The sequence below is a fragment of the Molossus molossus genome, unplaced genomic scaffold (genome assembly GCF_014108415.1).
Source record: "Molossus molossus isolate mMolMol1 unplaced genomic scaffold, mMolMol1.p scaffold_m16_p_6, whole genome shotgun sequence".
NCBI lineage: Eukaryota > Metazoa > Chordata > Mammalia > Chiroptera > Molossidae > Molossus > Molossus molossus.
The window spans coordinates 70,090,484-70,110,753 of NW_023425399.1; the positions used below are offsets into that span (position 1 = coordinate 70,090,484).

Here is a 20,270-nt window from a genome sequence, read left to right on the forward strand (position 1 = left end):
TATTAAATAGAGAATGAATGAAAAAAAATTTATTAATATTGAAAGAAGGCACAAAAAGAGAAGAAGGCACAAAAAGAGAGTGATACGGCCACCAGAAGCATGACCTCTGTGTGATTAGGTCAAATTGTGGCTAATAAACATATTATATAGAACCTGAAGGTTGCTTTGAATCTGTCCTGCAAGAAGACATCATCGGCCTAATTGGTCCTCATAACTCAGGAGAATGGCATTTTCCAAGGGTAGAGACATGAGAGTAGCCCACATGTTTTGCCTGACCCTGAGGGGGCTGCTCCTATGTAACCTGACCACTCGGTCTCATACCACAGAACTGCCGTGAAGCCAGGCTGTCATGAAAGAGGACACTGTTTCAGGTGTTAAAACTAGAGGAGTTTGAGAGATGTGGAGGTTGTTGCTCATACTTTGTGATAAGGCACCATCCTTCAGACTAGTGGTAGAAAGTAGTTGGGTGCTTTGTGATCCACAAATTGCTAGACTAACCCTTGTTGATTGTTTTCAGGCCACGGTCGAGTCCTGGGTCAAAGATAAGATGCCAAAGAAGTCTGGTCGTTGGTGGTTTTGGCGTAAGAGAGAAAGTATGACCAAACAGGTAACCAGGCTGGAGGTATCCTTTCCATAAGCTGAAAAGAAATGAATCTTTCAGTTAGTCAAAAACCTTTGCCAAGCACAAAAAAGTCCCTTTGGGCTATCTAGTACTCTTTTACAATAATAGTCACTATTTCTGAATGGTTGCTATGTGCAGGTAATACTGTGCTAGGTGCTTTACATATGTTACTCCTCACCTTTACTATAGCTCAAAAGGGTAGATGCTTGAGTTCCCATCATGTACAGGTAAGGAAACGGCACAAAGAGGTGACATGCTTTGACTGGTAAGAGATGGAGCTAGGGTTTGACCATGAGTCCAACTCCAACACCTGTGCTCTTTCCACTTCGCTGCATTACCTTCCAGACAGAGCAAGAGCTTATTGCCCTCCTACACAGGAGGCGGCGGCATCAGTCACTTCTGTTCTACAATCCTCGTGTCTCTGCCATGGACCTAATGATTGAGGACCACTTGTATTATATTTTGTGACTTGAAATGGTATTCTTTTGAAAGTTTTCTCCTGGCTTTGTAGAGACAGCTTTTTGTAGCAGCATGTGACTTCGGTCTCAGGTTTCTGTCCTTGGGCTCAAACTAGAGAAAGTCTGTTTTCTTGAGCATTTATAAGCTGTGGAAAACAGTTTTGCTCATTCCTGATGAGGACTGCTGATAAATTTTTGTTTGTTGGTAAGGGGAAAGCTACACTTTACCATTATTATCTTGCTTTTTTAGCTGCCAGAGGCCAAGGAAGGGAAATCCGAGATGCCACCCACTGGTGACCTGCCATCAAGCACAAAGGAGCCAGCCAGTGGCAGGTAGGAGCACCCTGTCCTTCCTCCAGGCTCATAGTACTTGGGCCACTCCTGCTTTAGTCATTGCATTCAAGTTGATTGTTTAATTCTCAGCCAGAAACATCTTTCTCCTATGGACATACATGAATAAGTGGCTTGTTGATGCCACTCAGTTAACTACAAATGTTAATTTCTGCTTTTCTAAAAAATATTATTTACTTAGGCCCTGGCCGGGTGGCTTAGTTAGTTGGAGTGTTCTCCCGTATACCAGAAGGTGGCAGGTTTGATTCCTGGTCAGGGCACATACCTAGGTTGCGGGTTCAGTCCCTGGATGGGGCATGTATGGGAGTCAGCTAATCAGCGTTTCTCTCACACATCAATGTTTCTCTCGGTCTCTCTTCCTCTCCCTCTCCTTTCCTCTCACTAAAATCATTGAACATATCCTCAGGTGAGGATTAAAATATAAATATATATGTATTATTTGCTTAGAAGATTAAATATACTCATCACTGCTTCCTAAATAAATACCTTGTTCCTCCTGTCCTGGAGCCATGGAATCAGATAACTGTGAAATAAATGTAGGCCTTTGAGAATAGGGAATATTGAGGAGTCCTAAGACAGCCTGTCCCTGGTGTCCCTGCTCCCTGGCTTCCTGTTAGGCACAAAGGGAGATATAAAAGAAAATCTCAGGGATTGTGGGTCTGTTTTATTTATTGCGATAAGTAGCACTCCTTTGGACATTCAGATTGGCTGGACCTTAGAGGAAGTGCCACCATATACCTCATTCTTCTTTCTGCCGTCTATGTACTTTCCCCAGTCAAATTCTTTCTTCTTCCATTCCCTAACTCTTCTAGTTCAGTCATCTGTGTGACAGTATATTCTTGCTTTTTACCCTCCTCTATTAAATTTTTCTTCTTAGTTTTTTAATCAACATAAGCAATTATATTTTCTCTAATTTGTACCTTTTGAAACATACGTATCTACTTCAACGAGTAGCATTCACTGGTCACAGCAGAAAATGCCCATTGATAGCCAGAAAATAACCTCTGGCCAATCATGAGAGGAAGGAGAAAGGTGATGTTATCAGTTCATGAAATGAATATTCAGGCATGGAAGTAGGATGTGGGAGAGCAGCAAAGGGAGAAACTGTTCCCATTTCTAGAATGGATTTAGGATCTCTTGATCCTAATGAAAAGCTGTTATCAATAAAACAGCCTACTGCCTCTTTAGTAACTGATTGATATTGAACAGGCCAGCAGAAGATGACTCATCCAGTGATGGGGGATCACAGGAGATTGAAGAATCGATCAAAATGGACCCCATTCTCACAGAGTCCCCGAGCCACGGCAGCATAACCTCATATAAAAAGTCTCTCCGCCTGTCCTCAGACCAGATCGTGAGTAGTGTGAGAGCCATGTGGACCTTGTTGGATTATCTTAGTAACTGTTTAAGTTCACTTCCTTCATCTTCTGTCCATTCAGTCCCAGGCCTCACACACAACACTGTGTAGTTATACAGATGCTTACATATAAATGACCACCACAAGAGACTGCCAGGATCATCACCTGGGGAACCTGGGACATAGCTTCCTCCACCGCCCCTGACCCTCCCACCTCAGTTTCTGGGAGTAAGCTGAGAAATCTGTATTTTTAACTTATTTCCCCATGAATTTTACACAGCTGCTGCTCAGCACTGGGTCACCCACTATCTCTTGAGAGCCACAATAGAGAAGTAATGTTTTCTTATTTAGACACAACTTCCCCTTTCCTATTTGTTTTTACTCCCTGCTTTTCACATATTTTCAATGTGAAATGGTTTTGCTATGCCCCTATCTTAGGTATGAGAAGGAGTGGAGAAGATTTTTGTTTGGGGGATTAGAAAAGTCTCTTGGGATCCCAAACACTGTTCAGGCAGTGGCATCCTAAGCCCAGCTCACTGAGTGAGCCATGTGTGCAGCACTGGGCCTGGTATGGTAATGAGGCAGACACTGTTCTGTTTTGCAAACATTTAGACTCTGTGCCACACAGTGTTTTCAGCTGATTTTTTAAAATTGCAGTTATCTTGCCCGGCCAATGTGGCTCCGTGGTTGCATGTACCAAGAGGCTGACGGTTCGATTCTATGTCAGGGCACATGCCCAGATTGTGGGCCCTATCCCCAGTTGGGAGGCATGCAGGAGGCGGCCAGTCAATGTTCTCTCTCATCGATGTTTCTCTCCCTCCTTCTATCTTCCTTTCTCTCTAAAATCAATAAAGGAAAAAAAAAAATTTTTTAATTTTAGTTATCTTGTTAATGTATTATTCCTCTCATTTTTATGTATTCATACACACATACGTATATTTGTATATTTTGGAGATTAGATTCCTTTCACTTAACATATTTTAGGCAATCTCTCAGTGACTGCATATTATTGGAAAATGTGGCTTTTTTTTTTTTAATCCTCACTTGAGGATATTTTTCTATTTATCTTCAGATAGAGTGGGAGGGAGAGAGAGGGAGAAAGAGAGAAACATCGACATGAAAGGGACACATCAACTAGTTGCCTCCTGCAAGACCCTGACCAGGGCCGGGGTCAAACTGCAACCAAGGTATATATGCCCTTGGTTGGAATCAAACCCACAACTCTTCGATCCATGCGTCAGTGCTCTAACTGTTGAGCCAAACTGGCCAGGGTGGAAAATGTGACTTGATTGTTACATGTAATTTCATCAGTTTTTAAAATTCTGCCTCTATGGTTTACTTTATTCCTCTACTTTTTATAAAAGGCAAAACTGAAGCTCCAAGATGGCCCAAATGATGTCGTATTTAGTATTACAACCCAGTATCAAGGTACCTGCCGTTGTGCAGGGACCATTTACTTGTGGAACTGGAATGACAAGATCATCATTTCCGATATAGACGGAACAATAACCAAGTAAGCAGGAGCTTGTGGTGGGTGGCAGAGAGAGGAGGGAGGTGCAGGTCCATGTGCAGTGGGGCAGGGGCCGGGGGGTCCTCACCAAGCCTCTAGCCCTCAGCCATCAGAAGGAGTGTTTTATTTAAAACTACGTACACTGAGACATCCTAAATGCAGTCCATGGGGGTCATTTTATGGTTGGAGTAGATGGGTGGACCCATAGAAATGTAATGTTGAAAATAACTCTTGGAAAACTTTAGTTATTTGGTCTTCAAATTTTGGCATTTAAAAAAAACTTAAGAAGCTTTTGAGATTGAAAAGGAGGAAAAGGGTTTGTAGTTGTAAATTGTCTCTGAAAATGAACAGCTGGTTCTTGTGTCTGATTCTCCTTTTAGAAGCTCCTCCGTGGTATACTTGTAAGAGAATGCCTCACTGCAAATTGCCCTGTCGGTTGCCCTGCCCCTCCACCCAATGTTTTTCAGCAGCTAATATATAACTAAAAAGGAAAACACTTGGCCTTTATATGCTTGATTCCCAGTACCTTTTCCTACTTATGCTCTCTTAGGTCTGACGCTTTGGGACAGATTCTTCCACAGCTGGGTAAAGACTGGACTCATCAGGGTATCGCAAAGCTCTACCATGCCATCAACGAGTAGGTCTCCTATCCCACCTGCTAATGTGCTCTAGTGAGCTAGAATTTTGCTTTGATTAAAAACTATTGAAAAATGGTGTACACGGGAATCATGTGTGTTCATAATATAACTATTCCCAGTCATCTTTCCCACTCCTTTCCTGTAACCTCACAAAGAAAAGTGACAGCCAACATGTCATCTCATTCTCACTATGCTATGAATTTTATGCACTACCTATATTTGTAGTTATAGCTATAACGATTTTTAGCTGTAATTTAACAAGAGCTGATTTTCATTTTTGGTTTATTAATTGAGTACTTGGATACTTTTAAATTGGGTATTTCTTTGAGAAGGTCATGCATGCGTGGGAGACACATTTCACCTCTGGGGTCTTCTGTGCCAGTACAGCAGAGAACACAGTGCCATGGCCTTCGTGGGACCCTAATACATATGAATTAAATTGACTTGAAAAATTAGTGTCTTAAACGTTAGTTGAGAATCCCCTAATATGAAAATTATGTTAGTCACCCAGGTATTTTGCTCCTTGGCTGACAGGATGGTTTGCCTTCTGCAAATTGTCTTTATAAATAAGATCTTTTGTATCTTTCCTTTGTAGCAGATAATTTAAAGATAGCCCAAGATGTTTGTCTGTTCTGTAATCTGCCTTTCGTTAGACTAGATGCTGAAGATACATCAGTATTCATAAATTTAGCATAGTCCCTAGTTGCATATACCTCAATTTTTCCCCATGATGTTTTCTATGGAAAGCTGAAATCTTTATAATCCTATTTTTCTGTTTAATTAAATTAGAATTTGATTTTCACAGTAAATGAGAGTACATATACTTGGATCTTTTATAAGAAAAGTGCTTTTTTCTTCACCTTTAGCCAAAGCACAATGGGCTAAATAAGATACATTCTCTTTCAGGAATGGCTACAAGTTTCTGTACTGCTCTGCTCGTGCCATCGGCATGGCCGACATGACCCGTGGCTACCTGCACTGGGTTAATGACAAGGGCACAATCTTGCCTCGAGGTCCTCTGATGCTGTCCCCCAGCAGCTTGTTCTCTGCCTTCCACAGGTACCTCCCAGCAGGCAGCCCTTCTGAGTGCATGGGAGGGGGTGCTGGGGCCTGAATGGGTTGTGTGTGAGTATGGGTGTCAGGCTCATTGAAAGGGTTTGTGTCTGTTTCAGAGCTTCTGTGTATCTTAATTCTTTGGTTCCCCATTGTATCCTTTTTTTTTTTTTTTTTTTTTTTTTTTAATAATCTTACTGATTTTAGAGAAAGTAGAAGGGGCGGGGGGGGGGGGGGGAGAGAAACAGTGATCAGCTGCTTCCCACATGGGACCTGACCTGGAATTAAACCAGTGACCTGTCGATGCACAACTACTGAGCTACACTGGTCAGAGCTCCCACCTAGCATTCTAAGTTACAACTCACCTGGTCTGTGCCAAGCATGGTCAAGGAAAGTCAAGTTCTAGCAGTGGCTGTTTTTTCTTTCCCCAAACCCCATCAAGTTTTCTGTTATCATATTGACTGGCAGAGAAGGAGAAAGGATACCAGTTACAAAGGATTTTTTAAAATGGGTGGTTGTGAGCACAAAACTTCTTCTAGGACCGAATACCAGGGATTACTACCACTTTGAATTTGCTGACTATATATGTTTTTTTTTTTCCCCCTCTAGGGAAGTGATAGAAAAGAAACCAGAGAAATTCAAAATTGAGTGTCTAAATGATATCAAGAATCTGTTTGCCCCATCTAAGCAGCCCTTCTATGCTGCCTTTGGAAACCGTCCAAATGTAAGTGTCTCCTTTAGGCTACACATTCTGATGTGGGTAAAATTGAGAGGAGTAGACTTTCAGGATGTAGCTATGTCATAATTCTCAGATAAATTTTATAGGCAAAACAAATTAATGTTCTGCTAAATAGGTTTTTACTTCATCTATTCCAAATTTCTTACAGTAATTAGGGAGATCCTATAGGTGGAGAGCTGCCCCAGAATTTTGATATACATGATGAAGGGCACTTTTTCTTTGTTTTCTGTGGTTTCAATTACTATTTTCTCCAGTGGTTCTTTCTCATGTTCTAAACGGTTCTAAGCCATGTCCTTGGATCTACCCCAGAACCACAACATGAGTGCTTACCCTTAATTGGCATTTCCCTGACCTGCTTCCCCTTAGAGGGGCCCTCAGATCTCAGGCATGAAGGGGGCTACTTCCTGGCCTTTGATGGACAGTGGGGCTCCTCTTGCTCCAGGGCACCCCTGGTGTCTCCTTGTCTCCCCTTTTTCCTGCATCCCCCAGCACCCTCTGGGTTTGGCTTCATGTTTTGTTTGGGTTTGTCTAAAGCTCAATTTCAGTGGCAAAGCTACATGTTGTCCAGTTCTGCCTGTTTTCCGAAGACAGTTTTCTGTTTGTGCGATTCTGGTTCACAAGGAACTGGAGAAGCAGCGCCTAATTTCTTCTCCCTATAATCACCCCGCTTGATGTTTTTTGCTCCAGGATGTCTATGCTTACACACAAGTTGGAGTTCCAGACTGCAGAATATTCACCGTGAATCCCAAGGGTGAATTAATACAAGAAAGGACCAAAGGAAACAAGTCATCGTAAGTGTGTTTCCATTTCTTAGCCTAGAGCCCTGCAGCCAGAGTGACATTTAGATACTAAGGATCAGCCTCACTCAAAGTATCAGAACTACATCTGCCTTCATTTGAAGGCTTTCCTCTTTGCCTTGGTATTTTCCCTTCTATTTATGGGATTGCTGATTCTCCTAGACTTTGAAGAGGAAGTTTGTGCCCAGGGAAGGGATGGAGACCTATCTTGGATTCTACCTATCTGAGGAATCTGAATACACCCGGCTTTACAACCTATAGTCTTATGCTCTTAGATGAACTTCACAGTAACAGTTTGTGCTTTTCTTCCCCAATTCTGTCTCCTAGGTATCACAGACTGAGTGAGCTTGTGGAGCACGTGTTCCCACTTCTCAATAAGGAACAGAATTCTGCCTTTCCGTACCCTGAATTCAGCTCCTTCTGTTACTGGCGAGATCCAATCCCCAAAGTGGACCTGGATGACCTGGCCTGAGGCGGCCCCTCCAGGAGGTCCTCAGTCTCTTATCTTGCAGTTAGGGAAGGTGACCAGCACTTCTGCTGGACAGAGGACACTGGGTTCCCCTTCCATCCACAGGCCCGGGGCAGGACCCGTGTTGACAGCTAGGCACCAGCAGGGGCAAGGAGAGCTCCTACAGTGGAACTGCCATCAACTTCACCCTCCCAGGCTCAGCGAGGTTACAACTTGGTGCCCCAGCAGGAGAAGTGAGGGCAGCTCAGACCTGAGGACAGAGACCTGGGCTCCTGTCACTGGTCGGTTCTCACACACACTCTGTGTCAAGTTGTGTGCTGGGTGCTCCTTTAATTGCTTAATTTAAAAGGAAGAAAAAAGAAGCTAAATAAGAGTGGACCAAACTATTGCACAAAGTAAAGTGTTATAACTTCCACTGGGCAGTTGAAAGTGTTTCTCTGAAACCAGGGCTTTATTAAGAAGATCTGTGTCCACCAGGCTGCTACAGGTCCCATTAATGATGTTGGTTCAGACTGCTTGCTCACATTCCCTCTGTGGGCTCCTCCTTCCCTGCTACACTGAAACAGGTCAGCTGCTGGGGCAGGGACCCAGGGCCACTCATCCCACCCCACAGATACAGGCTTCTGGGGAGGAAGAGCCCCATAGATCATGGCCTTCTCATCTGTGACTACTCGATGATGGAAGACCCTTATGTTTTGAACCTAGCCAGAAGAAATGGTTTTGCAGTATATTTGATGTCTGTAAGAACAGGACTAACAGTGGAATTAGTTAAACAGCAAAGAACAACTCTGTTTTCAAGGAGGCCTTGGAAATGCAGATGTGCACTTGCGGTGGCTCCTGGGAAGAGTCCTTCTCTCCGTCCTTCCTGCCCCTCAGGTTCTCAGCTTGGTTGTAATGTCCTCATGTCAAAGTCTGAGCCAACAGCACCAGGGAAGGCTTCTGTCCTCTAAGCTAAGAGCCTGGAGATATCAGACTGGGTGTTGACAATCAACTCAGTACTGAAATCCAGAGAACTGTTGGAAAGGAGACTTTCAGGAGACCAGAACTTACCATAGTCGCCTTGGTGAGAAAGCATTGAGCCAAGATCCAGTGCAGAGTGGGAGGTGCAGGTACAGGCACCACCCCACTCAGGATGGTTTCCATTTCCACCTCTACTTTTCCCTCTGCCTATATTTGAGGGCTTTCCTAGTTTTTGTTTACTCCACCCAAAATAACACTAATATAAAGATGGAGAAATGGGGGTGGTTATTTTTTCAGATTGGAGAGTTGACAGCCCCTGGTGTAGGTCAACTATTTTCCCCAGTGCAGTTGGATGCAGAAACAATGGTGAAGGCCCTTGAATGCATTTCTCAGTGGTAGAACCTGGAGGCACATATTCCCAGAGGGGAAACAATACGCTTCCTCCAGTGCAAACCTTCCCACCTTAAATAGGTCAAGGTCTAATAGGTTAATGAGTTTCTTTATGTACAGTAGATTAGGGAACTGAGGTTATGTTTATATGAAGTTCTGCCCGTTAGTGAATTAAATTCCTAGTAGATTGGCCATGCAGTTACCTCATCTCCTCGATGCCCTCAGTGTGTCCTCGACTGTTTGCTTTAGAAGAACATGAGCTTTATTTTATGTGCTTAACCTGAGCTGAGTTGGGCCTCTTTGCATATGTGCAGTATGAAAAATCTTAATGTACACCTTTTGTAGTCCTTTTTAGGTTGTCCTTTCAAGAGTTTTTGACTAGATAGTTTCTTTCTCTCTGGACACATGACCTTCTAGAAGGTTCAGTGTGGGAACCTGGGTCTCCCTGCCTTGTGTTGAGGTTGGCTGGATCCTTTGTTCCAGTGTCCATAAGCACCAGACTTCGTCATTTTATTGCTGTAGATTGATCCAGTGGGTACATACACTAATTGACATGAGTCCTTTTCCTTATTTAAAGGAGTTTCTCTTGCTGAAAAGTAGATGATTACTATTACTATAGTGTGATGAAAGTATTAAGTTTGTGCTAAAAACCCATTGCCATTTGGTACAAATGACGTGTGTTCTTTCTGTGAAAGAGAGATGCCCTTGAGTGTGTTTGTACACAGACCCTTACGATGGTGAGTAAATGAAGAAGCTTTAGCCTCACGCTGCTTTCGGTGATGGGTGGTATCACGGGGAGATTGCAGGCAGATTGGGCTCTTCTAAATCATTCTCTCAGTTGCTTCACTGGTGAAACAGCCATGGCCCCTTACTCTTTCCAGCTCAACCTGACTTTAGTATCTGCCTTGATATGCACGTGTTGAAGCTTGTGTGGCTGTGGTGTCAATATCTGCATCTTCCCAGACAGTAGGAAGTGCACGTGTGGGCCCACAACATGCCCACCTAGCCCTGTGTGTGTGCTCTGTGTTTGCTGTGCTTAGACACATCTGCATAGTTTTCAACTGGAAAAAGAAAAAACTTACTACTGTGATGTCCTAAAATGAAAGCTGCTAACCATCACAGGGAGAACAACTGAGGAACCACAGCTAGTCACTGACTGGAAGGACCTGTGCCCATAGACCACCTGTGGCCCTTCCCCCCCAGGTGCAGGCAGGACCTTGTGAAGATAGGTAAGAAGTCAGCTCTTTCTCTTTTTGCAAGTAGAAGACAGACTTTTCCAGGAAATTTTAACATCTTTTCAAAGCATCATGTTTATTCTAGGAAGCCTTATTTTCCCGTTTTAGAGCATGCTGGGTTTAACCTAACTAGTTAAAAATTGAGTTTTTGTTTCAAGTAAATGCTCTTTCCAGATGAAAACTATGTTTTTCGTTTGAAGGTAAGAAAGGGAGGGGGAAACTTTACTCTTTTAATTTAATAATTACACTCTGATGAAGTATTTGATTTTTAGACAGCAGTGCTACTAATAAGTTTTAAGTTGTCAGAAATTAATTGTAAACATCAGTCCAGTACTCTTAGTTATGGCAAAGACCATTGTCTTAAGATAAATGGCTCCTATTTTGGTGCAGTGTTTGATGTTCAAAACAAAATGTTACAACAATAAACAAATGTAAACTGAATGCATTTGACTCTTTCCTTCAGAGGACATTTAAGCCATCTTCTCTGTACTCTTGCCAGAAATTGTGAATTTCCATAAATTAGCATTTTGATCTTTGCTGACACTTAAATTTGTCTACAGAAATGACTTCTTTTTGGTGCTTATTTTCAGAAAACCTGACTCCAAAAGTGAGGCTACACCCTCAGGAACTAACCTCTTGCTTTGTAGGTTCTGCCAGGGAATGATTCATTCATACATATGTGATTTCTGGTGTGTTCTCACTGGAATCCTCTAGGCTTTCTCATTCCACCCCTCAGCCCTTCGGGGGTCCCTTGAGAGTCCTGCTCACAGCCACCCCACCTTTCATTAAGCCCTTCCTCTGGGTGAATACTACTTAGCAATCCTGATGTTTTCATCAGCTTAGGAGAGGCAAAGTGAACTTGGATCAGAAACCTCATCTTACGTATTTAAATGAGCATCTTCTCACATCCCCTCAGATTGTTGGGTCTGCCAAATGCAGCATGTACTGAACATGTTGAACCCCAAGAGTCCTCCTTGTGAGTGTGCCTTTAAGTACGGCAAGTCTCATCTCATGCTTCTGGCCATGCTGTGATTGGGGAGGGGGGCGAGAGGTTGGGGACATGCAGCTGAGGCTCTTGCGAGGGGGGGAGCTTTGGAAAGAGAAAGAAAGAGCTCAGACTGGGTTTTTACCCTGAATGGGTTCCAGTGCTTCAGGGAGGAGCAGCCTCGGTCCCATCTGTGCTCTCAGGCCTGTCTCAACTGTCTTCCTTCTGCTGCACTCGGCACCCCTTAGAGTTTGCATTTATCCTTCCTTTTCCTTCCCTTTGATAGGATGGGACATGAAGACATGTATATATGTTTAGAAAGTGGATGTGGGCATGTGCAAAGCCTGTTTCAAATATATAAGCATGGACTTGAGTGTTTCTGATGAGATACCCCTATCCTTTCAACTACAAATAAATTGTGAAAAACAGTTGGAGAGATGACAGGGTCACTGAGAAAACTAGATTAATGTGCTAACATGGACATAATTTCAAAGGTAGTTTGCATTGATTTGCAGTCTTGATCGCCGGGGTCATTTTGTTGTTTGCAATCATTTAACTGTGGCCATTCATAACAGTTTGTGTGGGGAGGAAAATGTCCTAGCCCTTTCTCTGCTTACCTTAGGAAGTGCTCTGGCCTTTTTCTCAACAACAACACCTTTATTTCAGAAGTTGTGAACCTGCACCTGATTAGGTCTCAGGGCTCGGTTCATGTCTCACTCTCAGGCACACAGTTTAGGGCTTGCTTTCCAGAAGGGGCTGCTCCAGAGCTCCTGCAGCTCCAGCTCAAGTGACCTTGCATTTTCTCTTGGCCTTTCCCTCTTGAAAGATGCTGTCTCCTAAACAGACCATGCCTCAGCTTTCCCCATATTTTATCTTGACATGAACACAGGGCCTGCTGTAATTACACTTAGTCTACTTTGCCTATCTTGGACACACACAGCTGAAATTCACTTTTTTCCAGTAAATGAGTCAGAATGCAATGAGAGGAGGATCAAGTGTTACTTGGTGGTCTAGAGAACCATCTGTGGTCCCTGTCTTTCCTACTATTTGCATATTTGTCCCCTTTGGCACCGAGTTAAGGTCTTTACAAGGGGATGTGAGGGAGAGAGGGCAAAACTGTGTGTATGCCAACTGGGTTTTCCTGAAAATGCTCAACTGCACTGCGGTTTTTTCCATGAGTCATTTCTAGGAAGCCAGCGATACTGACAGGCACCTTTAGCCAGTTCCCCAGCTGGAGAAATGGAATGAGAATGCCACTCTCCTTCACGCTCCTGGGCAGTGAGGTCCAGACTTTAAAATACTAAAACAGCAAATCCTCAGGCTCTTGGCCACTCCTCCCTTGCCTGAGGGTGGGAGTGAGAAAGAAGGCTCCTTTCTGCGGGGGCCAGTGGCCACCCTGTGATCTCACTGCAAACAGTCCTGGAATTTTTATAGCCTAAGAATATCTGGTGGCTTAATTCAGGCCAAGGAAACTTGTCTGTGGTCCACATCTTTCTCTGGGGCTCTAGGGGACTTGCCTCCCCTAGTGGCACTTGATTGACCACCAGATTTTACCAGCCTAACGAGCAGAGACCATGGTCTGGAGCTCAGAGTGGTGTGCCTAGAGGTTTCTGTGGCTGCTGATAAGGGAGGGTGGAACGTGCCTGGGCTTCCCTGGAACAGAACGTGCCTGCCTTTCTCATGATCTCAGCGTTATGTTGGGCCTCTTGTTGCCTGGGAACCCAAGAGTTCTTAAAGCTGCATCTCTATGATCTGGGCAGTGAGCAATCTCATTAGCTTGGGCAGCTGCTAATTAGATGTCAGTTCTCAGCATCCTGTGGAGGAGCCCCTCTTCAGCTGCAGGGCTTACATGGGGGCCTTGACCTCCAATCACATTGGAACTGTCTTTACAAGCAAAAAAGAACTAAGTGTACATCTTAGATGCTGCTCAAGGGTAAATTAAATGGTTGAGAGAGATTTATTCAGGCTTACTTTCTACAGCCATCAAAAAAAGTCAATTACCTTACTGCAATGTGCTTTTTAGCAACAACCCTCAATCCACAAGACACCAGATTTAAGTAACTTGAAGTGGTTTAGTGGTTTTATATCTTTATTGATACTCCCTGTCTTTGCACTTAAATTGTACATGTCATTCAAGGAGCCCAACAAGCTGCACAACAGTCTCTTGGATTCCTTCACAGCTGGGCAGAGGCCCAGGGGGAGCAGTGGGAACCAGACCTGGGGCAGCCCCATCTGTAAACCCAGGTCTCTGTGGCGGCACATGCCACTTCAGTGTTTAAACTTCTTCATGCAGTATAAATAAACACAAGACAGTTGGTGACCGGTTTGCTCTTTGGTAAAGACTGTAGCCACAGGTACCAGTTTGGGCCAGTCCTCCTCAGACCTGTATCCAGCAGCTCTTCCGTCTCCATCAGCAGGACATGATTCTACAGCCTCCCCCTGCAGGCCAGCACCTGGTAAGCCCAGCTCAGGCCCGTTGGGTCAAAGCTAGAGTTGGGGGAGGACCTGGCTTTTATAGGTAAGGGCATGTCCAACTCCAGCCGGCCCTCAGGAGTGACGGAAGTTGGTGGCTACATGTTTCACTCCTTGCTGCCTGCTGGGGAATTCTACGGTGTCAGTGGTGGCCTCCAAAGTCAGGTAAGGCCTTTACCTTGAGAGAGGTGGTGGGATGTCGACAGAAAACTAGACCAGTGCTCCAGTTACATACATAAAGTGAATATATTAAAGCTTTCCAGTTCTTACAACTTTCTTCTGCCTTACCTTTCCGCAGTGCCCTAGAGGTGGGAAAGGAAAGGATATAAGAAAACCCCACTGAACGTGGAGTACATTTCATCAAAGTCCGTGTGAGCCAACCTGCCCCCAGTCACCACGATGTTGACGCCATCTCCTGCCTTCAAATGTACAATAAGGTGGAACGCTCCTGGGCCCCCACAAGTGTGCAAAGCCCCTTGGGGGCGGTGGTATTCCAGGAATTCTCTCTTGTAGCCAGCTGTGTGCAGCTGGGCCACGCTGGCATTGGAGACCGACAGGACAGCTTCCACGTACGCATCCCTCTCTGGAGTGAGGGTGGCCGTGATCAGGTAGCGCCCATCGTATGGAGCTGTGAAGATCCCTGGAAGAAAGAAGGCAGACCCCTGTGCTCATATGACACCACCACAGCACTTTGCAGCAGGTTATCAGTTCATTCTCGTGGGAGAGGTAGCTCACCTACACCCACCCAATGACAGGCCCCCTCCTTCGTGTGCACCACTCTTTGCCACTGACCCCAGCCCTCTTTGCAAGACCCACTGTCTAATGCTTATCACATCCAGAAGAGGACAGATACTGTGAAACCTCCAGCATTTGCAATAATTAATAATACCTCACCCAGAGCAGCCCTAGGAGAAATTGGCCCCTCGGTGCTGTGCACAGTGCTGGGAGGGCACCATCTGGCCTTGCTGGAGGAATGCTCACGTCCTAACATTTCTGGAACTGTGTCCACCAGCCTTTGCAATGCCATGTGCACCTGTGCTTGGTGAAGATGCAGGGCTGAGGTCCAGCCCATGGCCTGCTCCTCACTCACCTGAAGTACAGTGGGGGACGGCAGCCACCAGATCCTGGTTGCCCCTTGGGAGTTTTCTCCATCACTGAAAGTACTTCAAAACCAACTAGAACCAGCCTCACAGTCTGGCTGCTGGGCACCATGTCCACAGAGGCCTGAGCTGCCTCTTGAGGAGGCAGGACCCTAAAAACCCACAAAGCTTGGCACTGTCCCGGGGGAAAACAACAACCAGTTTCCCTGCAATGGACCGGTCAACAGGTAGCATCCATTCATGGCCAGAAATCAGCTGGTTTTCACTTAGACAAAGATGCGCAGGTTCTGGGCCTGGGGAGGCAGGGGAAGTGGTAGCCAGGGCCGTGGAAATGGCGTGAGGAAGAGGAAACAGGGTTTGTAGATGTACCACCCGCAGAACAGCTGTAGGTGGCCCTACAGCTAGAAGAGTCAGAGCCCACACCAAATGCCTCCAGGAGCAGCCACTTCCCCTGGGCTCTGGGGAGAAGAGTAGACTTGGAACATGGGCCATCGGCCAAGAGCTGACAGAATGGAGGTTCCGGAGCTGAAAAGAAGTCTGAGGGTCTGGGTTTTCATTCTGCCCGGAGAAATGACAGGCCACCAGCTCTTTCCCCAGCTTTTCATAGTAATGTAAAGTCCGGAGCCTTTCCCGAAGCACCTGGGCCCTGAGCACAGACCCGGCCCCAGCACTCTGGGTACCTGGCCTTCATGTTCCCTCAGAGTCACCCAGAATTGACTGAGGACCTGCTCAATGAGAGAAGTTCTGGGCTGGACATCCCGGGATCACGGGAGAAGTGTGGGTCACCATCCCTGCCCTGTCGGAGTGGACAAGCTGTCCCCACGCCGAGGCAGCATGGAGTGAGGGCCCTGGAGGAGGCTATACCTGAGATGAAAGCAAAAGGGGCTTCTCACACCCAGGCCTGCCTGTCTGCGAGCCTCGGGAGCAGGTTGGAGATGCGGAGCCCGGAGCTTCCCTCCAGCCAGAAGGACCCAGAGTTCCATTTTTCCAGGCTCCACAAGGCATTATGCTGACTTAAGAACCGCTGTCCCAAAAACAAGACGGAGTTAGCCTGATGGCCAGGGAGGGAAACGTGAGGGTGATGGCTGAAAACTGCTCAGAAGGAACTTGAGTCCATCTCTCAAAACCCTCCTGGAAATGCACCAGCCAGTGTACCTACGCAGACCTGGGAAGATCCACGTGGGCACCTCGATCTGCTGGCACTTGATGGGCTAGCCTTTTCTCAGAAGTCTCTGAGCGCCTCTGGAAAGAACCCCCCAGGCCGCTTGCCCCTCAGCCCCTGCCTCGGGCTCTGCCCCGACCTGCTGCAGCCATACCTGGAGCTGTTCCCCCGGGGCTGTCAATGAGCTGGCAGGGAGGCACATGCCCTGGGAAGCGGGGCTGAGGCAGAAGCACAGGCTCAGGTGGTGGGCCAGCAGGGAGGAGAAGCCTGAGCCACCGCTGCTGACTCTGTCCCCACTATTCTCACGGACGGGGGGACATCACAGATGCCACAAGCAGATCCGGGCAGCTAAAGTGGTTCTGTTTCAGAGCAGGAGACCCTACATGCAGGGCCACCCTCCTGGAGGGAACACAGTCCTTTTCTGGCTCTGTTCATCACAAACCATGAGCTGCTTCCTGAAGCAGGCAGGGCCGGGAGGTCTCCCGCTGTTCTGTCCCGGAGTGTGAGGATGACAGACAGAGAGGGAGCCTCTCCCTGGCTGCGGTGAGGGAGCCTTTCTAACAGTCTTCACAATCACATGAACAAGTCCCAGGCGAGGGCTGGTATGCTGACATCATGACTGGGATATGTCGCTGCACACCGCCCGCCCCGCAGCGTGCAGGCTGGAATTTCTTCACAAAAACCCCCAGTGGGAACAGCAGCACTCGAATGCCTGCAGCTGCTGGGCCATCTCCTCCAGTGCAGCTCCCCCACCCCGGGACCCCAGATAGTGTACCCCTCAAGACTTACCGGTGCTGGGGTCATACACATCCCCATCGTTGACCAGCACTTTGTTAAAGAGGACAACACCCCCATCACTGGGGAAAGGCTTCTGTGTGAGCCCTGCTGAGAAGGACACCAGGGAAGGCGCTGGGACCCCTGGAACGGAGAGGACGCGAGTGTTCAGAGGCTGACATGGTTGGCGCCTGGGAAGCTGAGGCCTACGTGCCTGTCTTGAAAAGCAGTCTCACCATTTTATTTTCCCTTCAAGTGGTAAAGCACCCAGGGACACAAACTATTCGAGAGCCAGACGGTCTGCCTTGTGAGATGGGAGTGTATGTGTGTGAGACCATGTGTGACCCCGTGTGTGTGTGTGTGTGTGAAAGAGAGAGAGAAGCTGGCACACAACTTCTCAGAGCAAACTAATGCTGTGTGCATCGTGCGGGTGTGCGAGTGTGCTGGGGGGCAGGAGTGATGGAAACAATCTAGGGAACTGCTTACTTACTGAAGAAACAGTAACACCTGGACCCCCACTACCGGGCTTACATCCAGCCGCCCAGTGGTCCTCTCCGAAAACCCCACAGGCTTGGATCATGCATGAGGGAGAATTCCTGTCTCCAGCGTAACTCTCACCCTCTCTGGGGAGCAAAACCTGCAGGGGCTCAGCCCACTGCAGTCAGCAGGGGCCCTGTTCCATAGCTGCGGGCAGGGAAGGGCTGAGCCCGTCTCCACCTAACGAACAGCCCGAAGGGAAGAGGAAGGACGTGCAGGGCAGAAGCTGTCAGGGAGAATCGGCCTCCTGCCCTGGTCTCCTGCAAACGTACCTGGGGAGGCTACAGGAGGTGACTTGGGGTATCCTGAAAAACAAGATGGGAATGGAGTATCAAACAAAATCCTAAGCAGCGCCTAATTTTTCAAAGTCCCTCTTTCTTTCTCTACTCCTCACACTATTTATTCAGCTAGATATAGAGCAAGGCACCCACTCCAAGCTGTCTTCCTAGAAACAGTTGTACCTGCCATACCTGCTTCCTCTCTAGTCCACTGATCCCTGGACAGGGAAGAATGCCCTGAGGGTAAGCTGGATGAGGGAATATGAGGAAAAGGTTGAGGTGCTGGGGCTTCTCAAGCCAGGGAAGAGAAGTCCACAGACTGAATCAGACTCACATATGCCAACTACCATGCTTGCCTTCTAGGAGCATTGTCTGTTCGTAGGCTTCAGCCTCCAGCTAGGCTGGATGCAGTGTTTGTTACATGGACGCATGGATGGGTGGATGAATGGATGAATGGAAAGGATTGCTCCATGGGTGGATGATGGACAGATGGACAGAAGGAAGGATTGCTACATGGAAGGAGGGATGCATGGATGGAAGGAAGGAAGGATTGCTACATGGATGGATGGATGGATGGATGGATGGATGGATGGATGGACGGACTGTTACATGGATGGATGGATGGATGGATGGATGGATGGATGGATGGACTGTTACATGGATGGATGGAAGGAAGGATTTCTACATGGATGGACAAACAATAGCCCAACAGTATATAAGCATCCATGATACATGAAACTAATAGAAAACAAATACATTTGTTTATATGTCATAGCCCTGAACCTCAGTTTCTTCATCTGTAAATAGAACTAACTTCACAGTGCTGTCAGGAGAGCTGTAAGAAATGGAGTGCCTGGTTCGGTCCCTGGCATATGGTGAGGATCCCACAAATGCTTGCTCCCTTTATCTTCTCCCTCCTGCCTTCACCTGACAGCATCACCCCACCACCACCTGCCCCCATTGGTGCTGACACACCCGCATGGAGCACCTAACTAGCCAAGCACTGAACTAGGCTTTCTTCCCTCGCCCTCACAGACACCCCCTGGGGTCCTATTACAGTCCTCACTCTGCAGGTAAAGGAGCTGACCCCGCTTGCAAAGCTTGTGATGACACAGCTGAGATTTGAGCCAGAACCTTCCAGTTTACCCACTGTGATGTGGGCTGTCTGCTGCTACACAAGCTCCCTGTACACATTTGGTTTCTCAGTACACTTCCTGCTGGGAAGATCAACAAGCTTCCCTGTGGCCTAGGGATTCTAGCCCAGGGGGCAATTCTAAGTATAATTTATTGCACTGTCCCTGGATGTTTGATTAGCATGAACTAGTCCCTCAAGACCTCAGCACCTTTGGAAAGCTAAGTTTTGGAACTTGTACCCTGAAGACTGAACCCTGAACCCACAATGCCCTGCAGCAGACTCAACTGCCCCTCCATATAGTCTCACCCTCTGGGGCCCAGATGTGCCTGGTGGCTGTGAGCCTTACCTGGTGCTCCTGCGAATCCTTCTGTGCTGGGGATTGGCACCTGCCCAGTCTGGCCATCCACCCCCTGGGGCAGGCCCCTCCCCGACATGCCCATTCTCCCTGGAGGCCCAGCCTCTCCAGTCTCCATAATGACCCCAGTGGAGCCAGGCAAGAAGGGCAGCCCTGTCCAGCCGGGCCACGCTGGCCAGGGCAGTGGCTGTTGGGGTCTCTTGGGCAGAACAGGCTGCTGGTCCGTGTACAGCTGTTGTCCAAGGTCCTCGGGAGGTGGTGAAGCACTGGGCGTCGGCAGAGGCGGAGGGGTCAGCTCTGGATGAGTTGGCTCTGTGGGGACCTCTGCCAGCTGCGTGGGCTTCTCAGGGGCCTGTGGGGCCTTCCCTCGGGGTGGAGGCGGGGGGGCTTCTGAGGGCTCCTCCGCTGAGCATTTGGAAAGTGGAAAGAAATACACAGTTAAAACCTCATGTTTGGCTGCTCGGCCACAGCCCCCCTGTGAATCGAAAGGTGCCCTTGGGTGGCTGTCCCCGTAGTAGTGGCAGCAGTCATGGGCACTGCGCCAAGAACAGAAGGGCAGCCACCACGGTGTGGGGACAGCCCGACGGCAGCTTCAGCAGGGGCGGCCCAGCTGACCTCGGGTGGCCTGGAAGCCACTGAGAAGGCCGGTGAAAGGCCCCGGCCCGGGGAGGGGGATTTTCAACCGCCTTACGTGATGGCTCTCCACACAGCGCCACTGTCTTGGCTCTGCACCACAAACTTCCTGATTTCACTGTGTAGTGATACCTCAGATGTACCAAAATTACTGAAAGGAACCCGCTGCCACAGATGACCTTACATTCAGACAAGCTAGTCTTGGGGTCACTGTGGACAGCTTCACAAGCTGAGGGCCTGGATACAGATGCCCAGGCGAC

The 20,270-nt window shown here is 47.4% G+C and overlaps 2 protein-coding genes across 6 annotated transcripts in view; one reads left to right on the top strand and one right to left on the bottom strand.

Annotated features, from left to right (window-relative positions):
* The window catches only part of LPIN2 (lipin 2), a 79,618-nt gene extending 68,692 nt beyond the window's left edge, over positions 1–10,926 (top strand). For all 5 annotated transcript variants that reach the window (XM_036246059.1, XM_036246061.1, XM_036246057.1 and 2 more), the window contains 9 exons: positions 518–607; positions 1,331–1,413; positions 2,641–2,785; positions 4,153–4,301; positions 4,849–4,935; positions 5,843–5,995; positions 6,599–6,713; positions 7,416–7,519; positions 7,853–10,926. In XM_036246059.1, the coding sequence (XP_036101952.1) occupies positions 518–607; positions 1,331–1,413; positions 2,641–2,785; positions 4,153–4,301; positions 4,849–4,935; positions 5,843–5,995; positions 6,599–6,713; positions 7,416–7,519; positions 7,853–7,997 (1,071 nt within the window). In that variant the 3' untranslated portion in view covers positions 7,998–10,926. The remainder of the gene's footprint in view (positions 1–517; positions 608–1,330; positions 1,414–2,640; positions 2,786–4,152; positions 4,302–4,848; positions 4,936–5,842; positions 5,996–6,598; positions 6,714–7,415; positions 7,520–7,852) is intronic.
* A 2,712-nt stretch (positions 10,927–13,638) lies between these two features.
* The window catches only part of EMILIN2 (elastin microfibril interfacer 2), a 52,008-nt gene continuing 45,376 nt past the window's right edge, over positions 13,639–20,270 (bottom strand). The window contains exons 5-8 of the mRNA XM_036244278.1: positions 19,369–19,782; positions 17,882–17,914; positions 17,088–17,216; positions 13,639–14,676 (exon numbers count right to left, since the gene is read on the bottom strand). Of these exons, the coding sequence (XP_036100171.1) occupies positions 14,339–14,676; positions 17,088–17,216; positions 17,882–17,914; positions 19,369–19,782 (914 nt within the window). The 3' untranslated portion in view covers positions 13,639–14,338. The remainder of the gene's footprint in view (positions 14,677–17,087; positions 17,217–17,881; positions 17,915–19,368; positions 19,783–20,270) is intronic.